The 16,069-nt window shown below is 40.9% G+C and overlaps 1 protein-coding gene and 1 long non-coding RNA gene across 3 annotated transcripts in view; both read left to right on the forward strand.

Moving 5' to 3' along the window:
• The first annotated feature begins 1,769 nt into the window (after positions 1–1,769).
• LOC144994128 (uncharacterized) lies at positions 1,770–8,290 on the forward strand. 2 transcript variants are annotated; one of them, XR_013657549.1, is made up of 5 exons: positions 1,770–4,298; positions 5,257–5,427; positions 6,708–6,762; positions 7,008–7,192; positions 7,773–8,290. It is a non-coding gene; the product is annotated as an uncharacterized LOC144994128 (long non-coding RNA). The 2 variants fall into 2 exon arrangements; XR_013657550.1 differs by having other exon boundaries at positions 1,770–4,161.
• A 6,358-nt stretch (positions 8,291–14,648) lies between these two features.
• Positions 14,649–16,069, forward strand: part of usp43b (ubiquitin specific peptidase 43b) — a 100,125-nt gene continuing 98,704 nt past the window's right edge. The window contains exon 1 of the mRNA XM_011478550.4: positions 14,649–15,551. Coding sequence (XP_011476852.1) covers positions 14,949–15,551 — 603 coding nt within the window. The 5' untranslated portion in view covers positions 14,649–14,948. The remainder of the gene's footprint in view (positions 15,552–16,069) is intronic.

A 16,069-nucleotide genomic window follows, 5' to 3' on the forward strand; every position in this document is an offset into this window, starting at 1 on the left:
TTCTTTGATTACAGTCATCTTTTGTCTTGTACTGTACTCCAATTCTGTTCATAAAAGCATTTCTGCTTCCTGTTTCAACCAAAGAAGTTGTTTTCTCGACACAATCCATTTTTTCTTTGTACATTAATCATATAACAGCATCGTAAAAACCTAGATTTCATTTTTCAAATTTTAAGAAAGAACTAAAACAAGTATGAATTGGTAGTGCTCTGTTGGCATGGAAACAGCGGATAACATCTGCTTCTTCAGCCTCACCTGCCCCTCCTTGACACTGTGAACAAAAGACAGTAAGGGTTAATCACGTTTTGTCAAATTATTGTTCTCTCCTTTGAGATGTGCAGATTCTCAGGATCCATTTGAAACCGTACTGACAGTCCTGCTGACATCGTCGTCCCCTGCTGCTGGAATTCAGGAAGTTCAGATTAGAGTTTAGAAATCACACAGCTTCATTTTTTGGTAATTAGGAGAAAAGTGATCTTTGGAAAATGTTTTAGTCTTGTAAACATTTAACTATCCTCAGTCTGCTTGCTGACACATTTGTCTTTAATGTTCTTCATAATAACTTGTCATTAAATCTTTGACTGAAATTAGCATCAACACTTACCAGACACTTTATTAGGTCCACCTTGCTAGAACCGGGTTGGACCTCCTTTTGCCTTCAGAACTGCCTCAATCCCTGGTAGCATAGATTCAACAAGGTAGTGGTGCTGGCCGTGGTGCATTGGTAGAGCGGTCGACCTCTGATCGGAAGATTGCTGGTTCGTTTCCCGCCATGTATCAAAGTATCCTTGGGCAAGACACTGAACCCCAACTTGCCTCTTGTGGAAGGTTGGCGCCAGTGTTCATCAGTGGAGCCGCCACCAGTGTGTGAATGTGTGTGTGACTGGAAAGCGCTTTGGGCCTTCTAGGAAGGTCGAAAAGCGCTGTACAAGTATACGCTATTTACCATTTACCAATATGGAAACATTCCTCAGAGTTTGGACCATATTGTAATGACAGCATCACACAGTTGCTGCACATTTGTCGTCTCTACATCCATAATGCTGATCTCCTGTTCCACCACATCCTGACGGTTCTCTATTTGGTTGAGATCTGGTGACTGGAGAGACCGTTTGAGTCCAGTGAACTTATTGTCATGATTTGAGAGCTGATTCCATCTTTATGACATGGCGCTTTGTCCTGCTGAAGTAGTCATCAGAAGATGGGTGCACTGGGTTCATAAAAGGATGGACATGGTCAGCAACAATACTAATGTAGGCTGTGGTGATGGAGCTACCCTCAATTGCTGCTAAGGGGCTCAAAGTGTGCCAAGAAAATATCCCCCACACCATTACACTACCACCACCAACTTGAACCGTTGATACAAGGCTAGATGGCTCTATGATTTCATATTGTTAATACCAAATTCTGACTCTACCTTCTGAATGTTGCAGATGAAATGGAGACTCAACAGAACAGACGTTTTCCAATCTTCTACTGTCCAGTTTGAGCCTGTGTGAATTGTAGCAACAAATACGTTCATTTGTCTGCAAGTGGATGCATTATACTGGAGCGGAACATTCACCAAGAATGTTTTCCACACCACAAATATGATTTCCTTCTAGCTGGATTTTTTCCTCTGCTCCTAATATACAATATTTTTGCTAAAGAAAACTCAAAAATGCAACTTTAAGCTAAGTTTTCTTCATATTTTTCCCCCAGCATCAGAAAAATGCCACAAGATCATGTAAAAAAAACACAATTTTCATTCGAGTGGAGTGGTCAGCAGGAATGCAACATGTGCAAAATGGTGCAGGCACAGGAACTGTCTCTCTGTGCTCTACCAGGACTAAAAATGTCCCTCAAGTGGACTGAGCTAGTGTGTAGCCCAACAATACATGTTGTGGTTCACCTTTCGGCACATCCTGTTAGGGGTCACCACAGCGAATCAGCTTTCACTGATTTGCACAGGTGGTTTGGTGGAGAGTTTTCATGCCGGTATTTTCACATTTCAGCATGACCCAGATAGGCAACAGCATAAAGGGTCTTGCTGAAGGACTCACACTGGATTTTTAGTTCATCAATTCATTCATTTGTTTATTTATTTTATTTTATTTTATTGTTTGTTTATTTATTTATGGTTGCCCTCCTTTCGGCGTATCTTTTTGCATTTCCTTTCAGGGCTCACCGCAGCAAAAGTTTACACTTCACCTCTCACATACTGATTTGTTGTGGCTTTCAGGCCTTCAAACATTTAGGCAACATTCAGTTCTAAAGGAAAGTTTCATTAATGCTTCTCTGCAGAAAGCTTTTTTTTTTATGGAGACTGAACCCTCCTATTATCCTTGGGGTCAATTTGACCCCATTCAATGTTTATCATTCAAAAAAGTATAGTTGACTTTTTTGTTTTTGCTTCATGCCTTTTCCTAATTTGATGGGGACAACTAATTAACCATAAAATGATCATGATGAAATTCTTCCAATGTGCTGAACACATATTGCATGCATTGGTGTTCCAATGGGGTCAATTTGACCCCAGTGGAAGAACTTTCCAGCACCATGGGCATGAAGGTGTGTGTCTGATTGACCTACCGTACTCACACCTGCCGGTCCCAAGCCCGGATAACAAAAGAGGAGAGGTGATTGAGATTTTATAGTGACTAACCACAAATATGTTACAAAAAAGGAGATAAAAACATGTAAATAAATGTGTTCAATAAATAAAAAAAATGTTAAATAAATAAGAGGAAAGTGTGGTTCACCAACATCAGCCAACTCGCCTTTTTCGTCATGCATTCAGCTCATAATATTTAAATTGCTGTTTTTAACTGTTAACTTATTTTGTGCTTTGGACTTTTATTGTTGTATTTTCATGGTTTTACATACATTTGTACTGTGAAGCGACCTTGAGTGTCCAGAAAGGCGCCATATAAATAAAATATAATAATATAAAATAAATCAGCCAATATGCTTCATTCTGTGGGAATCATGAATCTGCACCCCAAATTAGAAAAGATTCGGATGAAAGATTTTCAAGATACACTCTAAAACGGAAAGTCTGACTTGATGGTGGCACTACAGCAAAGGTCATATCATCACCAAAACCAATAGGGTACATACTCTTGTGGTCATTAGTGTTGTTAGTAAATTTGAGATTTGTATTAAAAAAATTTAAGATACGTTCATTCTAATTTAAAAGTTTGGCCTGATGCTGGCGCTAGAGAACAGGTCAACTCACTGACAGGTTTCATTATCAAGGGGTTATTTATAGGCCTGCACAAATATAGCACAAATATATCGTTGTCGCAATATCAAGCTGTGCAAGATGCATATCGCAAAAGACAGCAAAAATTGCAATAAATGGTTATCTTAAATGTGCTAAAACAATCTTATGACAACTTGAAACATTTAACAGATCAAATAAATCCCTTTATGCAATTGACCAAGCGGATGGATCCCTTCACGGTGTTGACCAATCATGTGGAGCCCTATTATGTTGTACGTTCGCCTCCTATGTTGACGAGGGTCATTTGGAGCATAATTTTTAAACTGTTGCAATGAAAAGGGGAAAGATGTTTTTGGTTGTTTTTATATTTGTTTATATACCGCAAATTATATCATTATCACAATATTAATCACCAATGTCGCATATCGCATATTCCCTAACTGCTTCCCTAACATAAACAGGAGAAAACATGTGCAAAAGAAAATGGCAGTTCACCCCTAAAACTTCATTAAAACATCACTACAAAAAAAAAGACTACACAGTGCATTGAACACAAAAACCACACAAACTAAAAAAAGCACACAATGCAACAAACAACAAAACAGGTGGAGAAGAGTACCAAGCTGCAGTGGAGACATGTTCCAGGAAATCTGTCATGGTGCCTCTGTCAGACTCCTCCCCCTCCAGCTTGGCTCCACCCTGCTCCTGATTACTCTCTAGCTGCCGTCACTCCACTCATCAACCTCTGCTGCTTAAAAGGAGACCCAACGCCACAAATCAACGCCAGATCGTTGCCCCTTATGGTGACTAGCCTGGTCTCGTTTAGCTCTAGCACATCTTGTCTAGTTTCTAGTTCTGGCTCTAAATCTTGTCTCCTTGTCCCAGGAATCCTGCTCAAGAGTGACGTCAGAGCGGACTCCACTGCCTGCTGTCAGGAAGAACCAGAGGACTGCCGCGTTCGTACCTCCAGCCGTGCCACAGCTTATCACTAACCGGATCACCTCTCGCCAACTCTCTTTGCCATCCTCGAAGAAAATAATAAATCCTTCTTATCTGCCACGTCCCGGTCCTCTTTCTGGGTTCCAGCATCTGGGTTTGCTCAGCCTTGAAATCATGACAAAATCTTCCTTTTCGTGGTCTGGGGGTCCACATGATGCTTTTTAAGGGGGCCTCCATCAGTTTGGGTCCAATGGGAGCCACTCCTTCATGCTCCCAAGAACAAACATAAACCAAAAACGGCCACAGCCGTAACATCCCCCTACCCAAAATGGAACTTCTATTTCCAAAGAAGCATTAATCCCTAGAAGGAGAATCTACAGAAAGCGGTTAGCTTTAACAGCACCCCACACAAATCCAAGACGCAGCATTCTTAAGACATGAAAGTGGCGCATGATTATCCGGAGTTTGTGTGATGCGCTTCTTGAGGGGCATGGGCATCTTCAATTTGTGTGGGGTGCTCTGTGAAAGACCTCTTGTGAAAGTTGGTTGGTGTTTCTTCGCATAATTATGATTTAATGAAAGCAGTAAAAATGCAAAATTGTGTTTTCTCTTGACATTCCTAAAATTTGGTTACATTTTGAGCATATGTGTAATGGATATGCAGCTACAGGGAGACCTAAATAACAAAGGCTTTTTGATGAACGTTGATTATATAAACACTTCACGACTGTGCAGTGCTGCATATCATTGCAAAGCTGTTTTTCTTTGCTTCAGAATCCGCTGGAATTCTGTTAATTGCGTTAAGGGTTGAAAAGTTGTAGTAGAGAAAGACTGTCAACACTGGAGCTAAAGCTCCAATGTTAAAGGGTTTTAAGTTTGAGGCAATGGAAGAAAGCAGTTCTGCTTCATTGCAAATGTTCTAGTTAGCCGGTTTTAATCCATTTCCTTATCTATACCAATGTAGTACCTTAAAAGTTAGGACTAGAAACAGAGAAAATGAGAAATTCAAGCTCTTAAAGGTTTTGTGGGTTGCTCCTAAAAGAGCCTTTGTGGGTCTTTGGAAGAAAAAAAAACATAATTCTGAAGCTGCTATGGATCTGCTCTCTCTGCAGGAAAGTGGAACATGAAGGAGACTCTCAGCCGAGGATCATCTCTGGAAGAGATGTTGGAAGAAAACTGTTTCAGGCCATGGCCTGTTTCAGGTCATGGTCATGGCCATCACATTGATGTCATGGCCTTTGATCAACAGATGACATCACAGTATGAGGCAATAACTTTTCTATGTAAGAAAGATTTTTTTCTTGTAAAAGGTTACAAGCAAAACTTGTAAATTTACGAGAAAAAAAAGTCGTAGATTAACGAGGAAAAAACACCAAAGATGTTTGTTTAGCGGAGCCTTGCTTGAAGATGAAAGATGTGGAGCATTTTGTGAAGCTTTATTTCCGGATTAGGTTTCAAAAACAAAGAAATTCTGAACCTTCTGGTGACTCAAAATCAGATTATTGTTAGTGTTGCCGCTTTTCCGGGGTTTGGTGTTGGTAAAGCGGAGTTTCATAAAATAAGGGGCTCAGAGACACATTTGGGTGAAGAGGAGCGTAACTGTATTTTCCTTTTCTTCACACACCCAGAAGTCCATTTGTCTCAATATGTCATGAACCTGTCATGCGCAGATGCCCCCTCCTCCAGATGAAACGACTGGTTTCAACATAAAACAACAAAGATGAGACTTGTCTGTTACATTAGCATTAGAACGTTGAAAATGCCAGAAAAGTGCGCCTCCTCAGAAGGAAGCGTCACACAGACTTAGAAATCTTGTCTTTTGTGGAGGAAGAAAGGATTGAAGTGGGCAGCTGCAGGGTTACCGGCAACTTCATCAACGGGCTGCAGAGATCCTGCAAACCACCAATCAATAAATAAAACATTAATAAATCCTAAAGCAAACAAATGAGATTCCAAACATGTGGAATTGGAGGCCATATTTATGCCATCCAGAGAGACTATGTGATCAGACAGAACATCTTTAGGACCTAGTGTAATGATCACTTTTTTCCTACCCGTTGTTTATGTCACTCATTTAATTAGAAAAAAGCGTTTCCATTGCAGTTTTGTGAAATATGTCCAGTTTGAAATGCCTCAAAAACCACCTCCTTCAAGCGCAAAAACGTATTTTCGATGAATGTGAGTGTTTTCAAAATTGTCGTCTTTCCATTAGACGGATTTATTATCGAAAAACAAATTTGCACAATTTCAATGTCAGTGGAATCTTTTGACATTATAGGTGTTAAAGGGTCGTCTACGATGGGCCTGAATTGGAAATCTCATCAACAAATCAGTCAGCATAAAGTCTCCATAAAGATCATAGCGAAAATTAAAAAAGCAAACAAATAATAAGTAAATATCATTACGTTTTGGAAATCAGTTAAAATTCCACAAATGAATAAAGAAATGATTTAAAAAAGTAAAAAATTAAACTTTTTTTAAGTCATTTCCGGAAATCAAAATGAATTGTTAAACACATTTTTTTTTGTTTTTTGTCCATCTTTGTGTGTTCTGTAACCATCAGTCATCAGCGGACTCAATCTTCTGCAGAACTGAATGCGTCAGAAATCTCAATCCTAGTAAGGCCGGGCTTTAAAATGCTCTCTCTTGTTGTTCCTGTTAATATTCTTAACATTTACCCTTTTTATTGAAGAATTAAATTTTATTTTAAAGCTGTAACTGTAGAATATTCAAGAAATTCAGTGAAAGAATTATGGTCAGAACCCAGATTCCTTCCAGCAATTGAAATGAAGACTTCAGCCGCCTTGAGCAGAGTATCTCTGTGCAATGTGAGCCTTTTGCTGCTTTGTCTTTTGTACTGCAGGTGTGAGTGGAGTGAGCCAGGTGGAATGACGCTGCAGAATATCTGGTGGTCTGTTGTAGTCAGCTGTTTGACAAAATACTTACAAAAGGTTCTGTTCCATTTTCTTGAGCGTGTGAGGGTTTCATCTCACCAGCAGAGGGCGACATAACAAAAGAAATCTGAAGTTGGCTTTGTCTTTTCTTCAGGTAGGAATCTTGATTTTACTCATAATTACCTTGTGGGTAAAAAAAATGTAAATATTAATTTATTGAACTGTTTTTCTGCATGAAGTTCTCAGAATTTCCTGTCTTTTTTTTACCCTAACCAGGAAAGATAGTAGGATTTTTACAGCTAAATTTAGTACAAAGATATTAAGCAAATGTTAAAAATTTGCTGACATAAAAACAACGCTGAGTGAGTCCTCTGTAAAGTAACAATGGGTCTCCAGCTGGAGAAATGTCAATTATTCATTTCTCTTAAAATAATTTGGACGAATTTGTTGAAAAGCAGAAAAATAATAGAGGAGAATTACCATGAAATTTGGATTAATAGAAAATACTATGATTGGTGCTCAGGCTGGTGTGTGGAAAGACATGAGCCTCCATGACTGCTTTTTTGCTGCGCCTTATAACAGACCAGAACAAGTGAAAATAGGACTGGTGGTGGATGAAATAGGGCATGAATAGAAATAGCTCTGCAGCCTGGCTCCCCGTCTCTCTGGAGAGAGTGCTGTGTCAGTCGTCTCATGTGTGCTGTTGAGCCGATGGCCGTCTCTTCTCCGTCCAGGTGCGCGTGCGGTGGATCTGGCCAGCGACTCACCAGCTTCTGGAGCCATGAGAAAGCAACAACAAAAAAAAAGCCTCTGCCAAAGGCATTGAGATGAAAGACGCTCACGAGGAATGTGGAACTGCCAGTTCTCAGGTGGGGCCCACATAATCTGGGACCTGATGGAAGCCAGGACTCACCCACTCACCACCCGCTGTGTTTGCTGAATCCAGCTTCGCTCGCTGATGAAGGAAACCATCTTTGTCAGACCTTGAAAAACTTCCAGAGCACTGTATTTAGTCAGCACTATAAACTCGACCACATTAGGATTTATTGATTTCCTCCTGGGGGCTCGCTGCTTAATTATTTCATGCTGGCATTTTGTGAAGAACATCAGAAGTGTCGACCTGGCCCCCAGAAGAGGACAGAAAAGGGGGGCACAAATATCAGGATGATGCCGCATTCAGACCATATCTATTCTGCTTTTGCACATCGGACACATGAAAAAAACTGTACACATGATTAAACGTCATAGGACTCCACGGTGGTCTAGTGGTCAAAGCTGTCGTTTCACAACAAGAAAGTTATTGTTTGAATCCCAGCTGGGATCTCTGTTGTCCTGGGTTTTCTCCGGGAAGTCCAGCGTCCTCCCACAGTCCAAAATCATGCTTCACGGGTCGATTGGTGTCTCTGTGTTTGTGCGATTGTGTGACCCTGCAACAGACGGGCGACCTTTTCAGGGCGTACCCCTCCTTCATCCCACAGTTGGGTTGGTTCCAACCCAGTCACTCCAAAAGGGACTCAGTGGGTTCTGAAGATGGAGGTATGGTTGGGAAAAACATCACAAGTTCCCAAAGTATATCAAAATCTTTGACATCGTGATGACATGAGCTAATTGAACCACATTTCATTCACAAAAAGAAATCTACAGAACTGAAAAAAAGCTTCATTTTGATAATAATGGCCCAGTGAAATTAAGTTTGGAACACTAAAAGACTTCTCAAGTAGATGCCACTAAAAATGAAATGAAACCCTCTGGAGGACAAACCGGCTGGTAAATCGGTTAACTGGAATCACTTCAGTGACACAGATGAGGTCTAGACAGGGACTCTTAGAACTGAAGCAAGATTGAGGTTTCAGTAACTCTAGGCATTTATTAAAGCTTTACAAACATATTGCATGTAGAAATGCTAACCAATTGCATAGGACAGGCTAAACAGTAAGTTAATGCTTTAATATGCATTTACTAACCTTAGTAAAGGGACCCTTATTGTAAAGTGCTGCATAGATTTGCATAACCCGTGATTGTTTCTGTGAGTTATTCAGATGTTCCAGGATAAGATTTAAACAAAATGTCCTAAGTCTGAATTCTTAAAAGAGAATATGTGGAAATCTCTGTATGCAGGGGTCATTTACATACATTAATACTGAATATCAATGTGATGTTGCCAACGTTTCTGGGCCAAAAACTGTTTTAAACCCCTTAACGCCTATTGATGCAAATATTAAATAAACCACCTCAGATCCAGAGTTAACTTAATTTTACATCCATATGAAAGCAAAGCATGAGTAATGTAAAGCTGTAAATAAATACAGGTATCAAAAGGAGTATCACAATGTGGTGTGACTAGAGTGGCCTGGTCAACATAGGAGGCAGATGACCTTAAAGTTCAGGAACTGTTTTTTTTATTTTTTATTTACAGCTCACCCACGCTCATCCTCCCTCACACTGAACTCCTGGCCACGCCCAAGAAAGAAGCCACTTTAACCAGACAATGAAGAAAATATGCAACAAAAGATAGAAATGTCTTGTAAATCATGCAGTTAAAGTCCTGTAAACAAAGAAAACATAAATAAACAACTCAAATCATTACAACTAAATGGTATACAAAGAAATCCAAATCCTTTCCACTTCCTGTGCCCAACTCCTAACCAGGAAGTGAAGGCCTTGGCCACCATTTTGGTCTGTGGGCACCAGGAGGAGAAAGTGAGAAACATGACAAAAATCAAACAAATCTAAACATTTGGTAGCTGTGTTTTACATAGGTGATGTGTCTAAAAGTGATGAGCAATTACAGACAAGTGACAAGTGGATACAAGTACTTTGTCAAAAGGGGTTAAAATTCTTAAATTCAGAGTAAAAATGGTTAAATGTGGAATATAAAATGGTAAAATCTTGGTGAACTCCAAACCATTTCTATTCTGGAATATGATGTCATAGAAGGAAACTCCAGATGAAATCCAATGTTTATTGTCTTGTGATATGTTGCATGTGCAACAACATTTTCTAGAGTCAATGCCTCATCCAAGCTTTCAACATGTTAGAATAAAATAGAAGGTAAATCTTCTCTTCCCTGTCCCACTCCAATCATCTTTGAATCATCCCCAGTGGTCTTTTTGTTATGACTATGCTTTTTTTAGCTAAAGTCAAAAAACCTGCATCGTCCTCTAGGACAAAGTTTCTGCAGAGCAACAGGAGTCCATTAGAAATTCATCTCTGAGTTGTGGGCAGGACTGTTGGCATGGAGCAACTGCGCCCCCCTTCCCCTCCCCATGCGTGGAGCAGAACGGGGTGCTTATGTCCTTCACAATGATAAAAATGACAAAAGAACACATAAGAAACACCAAAATCCACAGAATCTGGCGTAAATGGGAGTTATTTTTCTTTTGTTTTTTTTTGTGTTTAATAGATACTGCATAAAAACTATTCCATCTGTTTTGATGGAATGATCTCATTTGATTGAATTTATGTCCTGATGGTATTCTGGGTCAGAAGCCTCCTTTAGGATGCTTTGGGCTTTCTGGATGCAGTGTGGTTTGCCCAGTGTTAAGATAAGCAGCCATCAGTCTTTAGGACAAGGTTGATGCACCGCCTGGAAAGGTTCTAGACGCAGAAGAGATATTCGATCAACTGTAGACATTTGAGGCATGAAAGAAAATTATTTTTCCTAGAACTCTGCTGTTCTCCTCAGTTGATGGTTCTCCAAAGAAGAGAAAGTGTGCAGCAAATATTTTTATCAAACAGTGACATTTGCATCTCTTCCATTGTTTAACTTTTTTTTTTTTTAGGAAAAACTGGTAGTTTGAGGTTTGAATATTGATAAAGGAGGAAAACAGCCTCTGCTGTGCATTCATAGACAACGTAATTTTTGAAATTAGCTCATTAAAGCGTTTCTTACTGGCTCTAAAAATAACATAAAAGAGTGGAACAGAAGGCCAAAACAAGGGGAAACAACAGCCAGACCGAGGAGATTATTGCTTGGCTGCAGACTTCTCTGCACCGGAGGGCAGCTGATCAGAGCCGGCCCCAGGTCACTGCTTAAAAAAGAAGAAAGTTGGCTGCTGTGATCCACTTTCTTCGAGGAAACCGGTGAAAATGCTTTGATCCGGGGTATTGCTGGTCTTGACAAATCTCTGTTGTGCTGACAGCGTCTAAGCAAACCTGCAGCAAAAGGTTGTTGAAGGTTGATCTTGAAGGCAATCTGGAATTACAGAGACCACAACAAGCAGTCTGCTTATCCCCTTTGGAGGGAGACGTTTAATCAAAGTGTCTGGAGTCCAGCTTGTTTTGACTGTAAAGGTGACACATGCACTGAGGAAACATGTTTGGCCTGAGGTACTGCAGCAAAAAGAGGAGTTTGGCTTGAGAGGGGAGTTTCATTTATTGTGACCTGACCTCTCTTATATACTTGGCTCTGCTGCTCTCTGATCAGCTCCTGAAAGCTCAACTCTGAGCGGGATTGCTGCTTTCAATAAATAACAGCGTTTATGTTGCATTATCATCAGCACTAAATGAAGGCGAGCACAGCAAAGGCTGCCGCTTCTCGTGGAAACTTGGCCCTGCCTTCCTCCTCCTCAGGCTGCATCTGCAGCGATGACGAGACTCACTCATATTGCTTTCGCTCAGCACAACAATAAATCTGCTCTTTTCAGGCTTATTATAAGTGACACCCCCGTGTGATTAAACATATCTGTGTAGTGAGCACAGAGATAAGCTCTCCAATAAGTCATGGCTCGGTAATGAGAGTAAAAATCCAGAACAGTAAACTGTGATAAATGCCTTTCCAAGGCTTAGCTAATGAATTTTCTCTGAAGGCTGCTGCTGTCACTCTCACTGACTCACAAACAACAGACCCCTTATTTATTTATTTATTTATTTATTCAGTCATCTATTTATTTATTCAGTCATTTATTTATTTGTTTGTTTGTTTTCAGTTTAAGATTCATGAAGAAATTCTCAGTTTTTTAGATTCAATATCATCTATAGTTTTAAAACTGTGGCTTAATTCCTGGTCATTTGCAGTTTGTTTGTTTGTTTTTATTTATGCCAGAGATGACCCCCCCCCCCCCCCCCCCACTCAGGTCCAGGAAAGAGGATCCCAGCTTTTTTAGAATTGGGGTGATAATCATGGAGGGCCCTTGTTGCAATCTGCCCCAAACACTGGGTAAGGTGCTGCAAAATGAGCTCGTAAAGTAAGATTTTTATTTTTTTAGTTATTCAGGAAAATGTTTATACATGGTGACTCTTTGGCTTTGAAGAAAAATAATACCAAATTAAATAAAAACCAAATTAAATAACTTATGGGATAGTTAATTACATTTTGCCAATTAGGTCTAGATTTTTAAACTTAAACCAAAAATTGAACTGTTTTTTATTTTGACCAATGAACACTGCTGACATTACACTAAATCAAGAAGCACTGAGAGCATTACCTTTACCGTAAAAGGTTTGATCTATTGTCAGAGTGGTTTATTATTAGAGTACATTTAAAGCTCATATTCCTATTTTATGTCTATTTGCTGTTCAGATGCCTTTTTCTCAAAGTATAATTGCAAATTGATAATCTGCTGCACAAGAAGATCTTATTTAGCACAAGAATTGTTTTATTTTTGAAAGAAACGTTTATTGAATAATGTTATTCAAATAATAAAATAGAAATATAAAATTGTTCAAATTCAAAAATAGTAAATATTTAAAAGCCACATTCTATAAACGAATGGCTTAATGGTTACAAAAACAAAAATAAGTGGTATTTTCCTAATCAGTGAGGTGGAACTTTGCAGCTCTTGCTGGTAGGTCAGGAAGAAACTGGTCACGTTTCATTTTTAGCTGATTAACAAGAAGATCTGCAGCAACATGTTGAACTTTATAGAGGCTTGCTGCGTTGGACTGGTTACCCATCCAGGCTGTACCCTGCCTATGCCTCACACCAGCTGGGATAGGCTCCAGCAAACACAAAAGGGATTGAGGAGACTGAGAAGATGGACGTATGAATGTAGAGGGTTGGTGTTATAAGATCAACGTAGAAAAGTCTGACCCTCCTGATGCTGTGGAGCCGCTGCTTTCAAATGGTTTTGCAAGTCAGTGCAAGTTTGAGAGGAAACTACACTTTAGAGGATTGGAATTAAAACACATTTCAATAAATGCTCAGACTTCTACTGATTCTGCACTGATATCTTGTGTTTGGGGACCACTGCTGCTCCTGCATGCCCAGTATGTGAAAAAAAATTTTTTCATTTAGGTTAACATTGAAAGCACAATCAACAAACTCCAAAAACTAGTTTTTCTGGGTTGAAGAAGGTGATGCTTTCAAGTATATAGGGAAGCAGAAAAGACCAGGACTTCTATCCTTTAATAGGAGATTAAACTGAACATATTTTTCTCTCATCCAAGGAGAAATGTCGGAGACAGGCAGAGATGTGTGATGATGCCGTCATGGCGTCCTGTGGATAAAGTGGAGCTGTGTTCCATCAGCATAATGGCACAAAAGCTTGCATGTTTCAGCTCAGAGAAGAGGTGTAAGACGGGGTTAGAAAGGGGACAAAGAATAGAACTTCGGATGATTGTTGTCCTATTTTATCCTGGTTAAAGAAGTGGTGTTACTACAAAAAGAGCCACTGAGGGATGCGTTCTTGGACTTCCATGTGGTTTCCACCAAAACTATGATACCTGCAGCCTGCAGACAGATCTTTCTGTAGTTCCTTACTGAAATTAAAAAACACTTTTCTTCTTTTTCAAATGTGCATGTGGGGAAGGGGTTAAGTAAGTTCAGGGGTCTGCAGCCTTTAACATTAAAAGAACCATTCAGGTCGCTTTCCTGTTGACCAAAACTTAGTGGGAGCCACAAAGTCTTGTTTCACCCTTTAGAAAAATAAAACACTCCTTCTCTTTGGTATTTGGACATTAATTAAAAAAAGGAAAAATAAAGAGAAGATAGAATTTTGCCCTGCCTATGAATTTGGTTTTTACTCTTGAGAAAGACACTTTTAAAAATGAAGATACCCTGCACTCCTTCTCTACTTTAAAAGTTGTTTTCTTTTGTTTTACATAAATGTAGTTTTGTGTGTCATCATGCTCTTCCCAATCTTAACCTGAGTGTAAATATGACTTTTTTAGTTTAAGATCCAGTTCTAAAGTATATACAAGTACATTTTTTCCCCTTGGACATCACCTGAACACTGTTTTACAGCACATAATTTTTTTATATGTTTCCTAATAATAAACAACTCAAACTTTTTACCAATAATTTGCTCAAAGTTTAAAATGTGTTCATTCTGGAGGAAAAACAAGGCCTGTTGATTCAACTGGAATTGTTTTTTCAGAGTTTATCTGGCTGTAATAGGAGCGTCTTAGCCATAAATTTATCAATGTTAAATTTAAATTAATGCTGCAAAACATTTATTTTCTTTCCAGAAAAAAGGGGGGGTTAAGGTGCCTTACAGACCCCTGGGTATGATCATCATCAGAATTGGAACTGGATCCAAAAAACGTCACAGATTGGTTTGACATCCGTGTTAAAATGACAAAAAAACGTGTTTTGTTTTTTATCCAACAGCCCTCTGTGTGCGCGTGGATGAGTCTGGGCTTTGGGCGCCTCTTAGCTGCGTGTGTGGAAGTGGGAGGCGCACTCGCACAATCAGAGGCATTTTGCAGGCGAAGTTGAGCGCTGCTGTGGAAGCGCGCCGCCGCGGCCCCTGTTGTGCTGGGAGTGACAGCCCTATCGGAGGGAGAATGAACGCCTTCAGTAAGTGCTAGGATGGATGAGGAGGCTTTGGTGTCAGGTCGGCTTGGATTGACAGCGTGCTGTTGTGCCTCCGCGATGGTGGCACCTTTGCGCACTTCGATCCGGAGAAGGAACAGCAGCGGCAGAGAAGCGGAACACCTGCGCTGAGACCTGCGTATTTCAGGTTCTTGTCATGGAGAGACAAAGCAAAGTCAGAGATGAAGCAAAGGAGGAGAAGCGCAAAGACAAGAAGGCGAAACCTGGAAAGCTCTTTCGGAAGAAATCGCTCAAGTCCGTGGGCAGCCTGATGAACAGAATCATCAAAAGTTTGGGCACTTTCACGCACTTTGGAGACACTGACACGCAGGACGCGGAGGACGACGATGGGGGGTTTCGAAATGGCGCACCTTGCACCCTTAGCGCCAGCTCAGGGATAATCAAAAACGATTCTCAGGGGGCCAAAAAGCCCCCGAGCACGTCTTCTTCTCTGTGCACCGGCAGAGAAAAACTACTCTACCAATACGGAGACAAAGTCCCGGGCGTGCTGGGGCTGAAAAACCACGGGAACACCTGCTTCATGAACGCGGTGGTCCAGTGTCTGAGCAACACCGACCTGCTGGCGGAGTATTTGGGGTTGGAGCGGTACAAGATGGACCTGAGTCAAAGCAGGATAAACGGAGTGGTGAGGAGCGGGGAGCCCAGGCGCGTCAGTGGAGAGGTGACGGAGCAGCTGGCCTCCCTGGTGAGGGCGCTGTGGACGCTGGAGTACACCCCGCAGCAGTCTGTGGACTTCAAGGTACCCCAATAATCATCTCCAGACGCACGTCAGCTCTGGAGTTCTGACGCAAAATGCGTCCGCGGCGCATTTCATCACTCAGATAGACACAATAACACGTTGTTACAGCATTAATACGAGCTTAGGGCACTAATTACAGGTCCCCCCTCATTGTCCAATATGTCAGTCGGTGTCTGGCACCAGCGTGCAGGACGGTGCCCTGTGACTTCAGCGCTTCCCTGCTGGCTGATAATGAGGCTGCTGCTTGCTGTCACACCAGTCTGAGAGCAGAAGTTTAGCAGGTGTCTGCCTCTGCGCAGGACTTTAGAACCCCAGTACTGAAATGTGGAAAAGCTCCAGTGATGTAATAATAGGCTGGTGCCACGCAGAAGGTGGGGTCCCACTATAAGAGCTTTCCTGCCAGTGGCTATTCCAGAGCAAGCAAAGCCCTCAGGCGTTCTCCTGCTCACACTGTGGCGGGAATGCAGTTTTATCTGCCTGCAGCTTCTCGCTCTGGATAGCTCTGCGCTGCATGAATG

Source organism: Oryzias latipes, chromosome 8, assembly GCF_053564925.1.
Source record: "Oryzias latipes strain Hd-rR chromosome 8, Olatipes_Hd-rR_3.1".
NCBI classification, from domain to species: Eukaryota; Metazoa; Chordata; class Actinopteri; order Beloniformes; family Adrianichthyidae; genus Oryzias; species Oryzias latipes.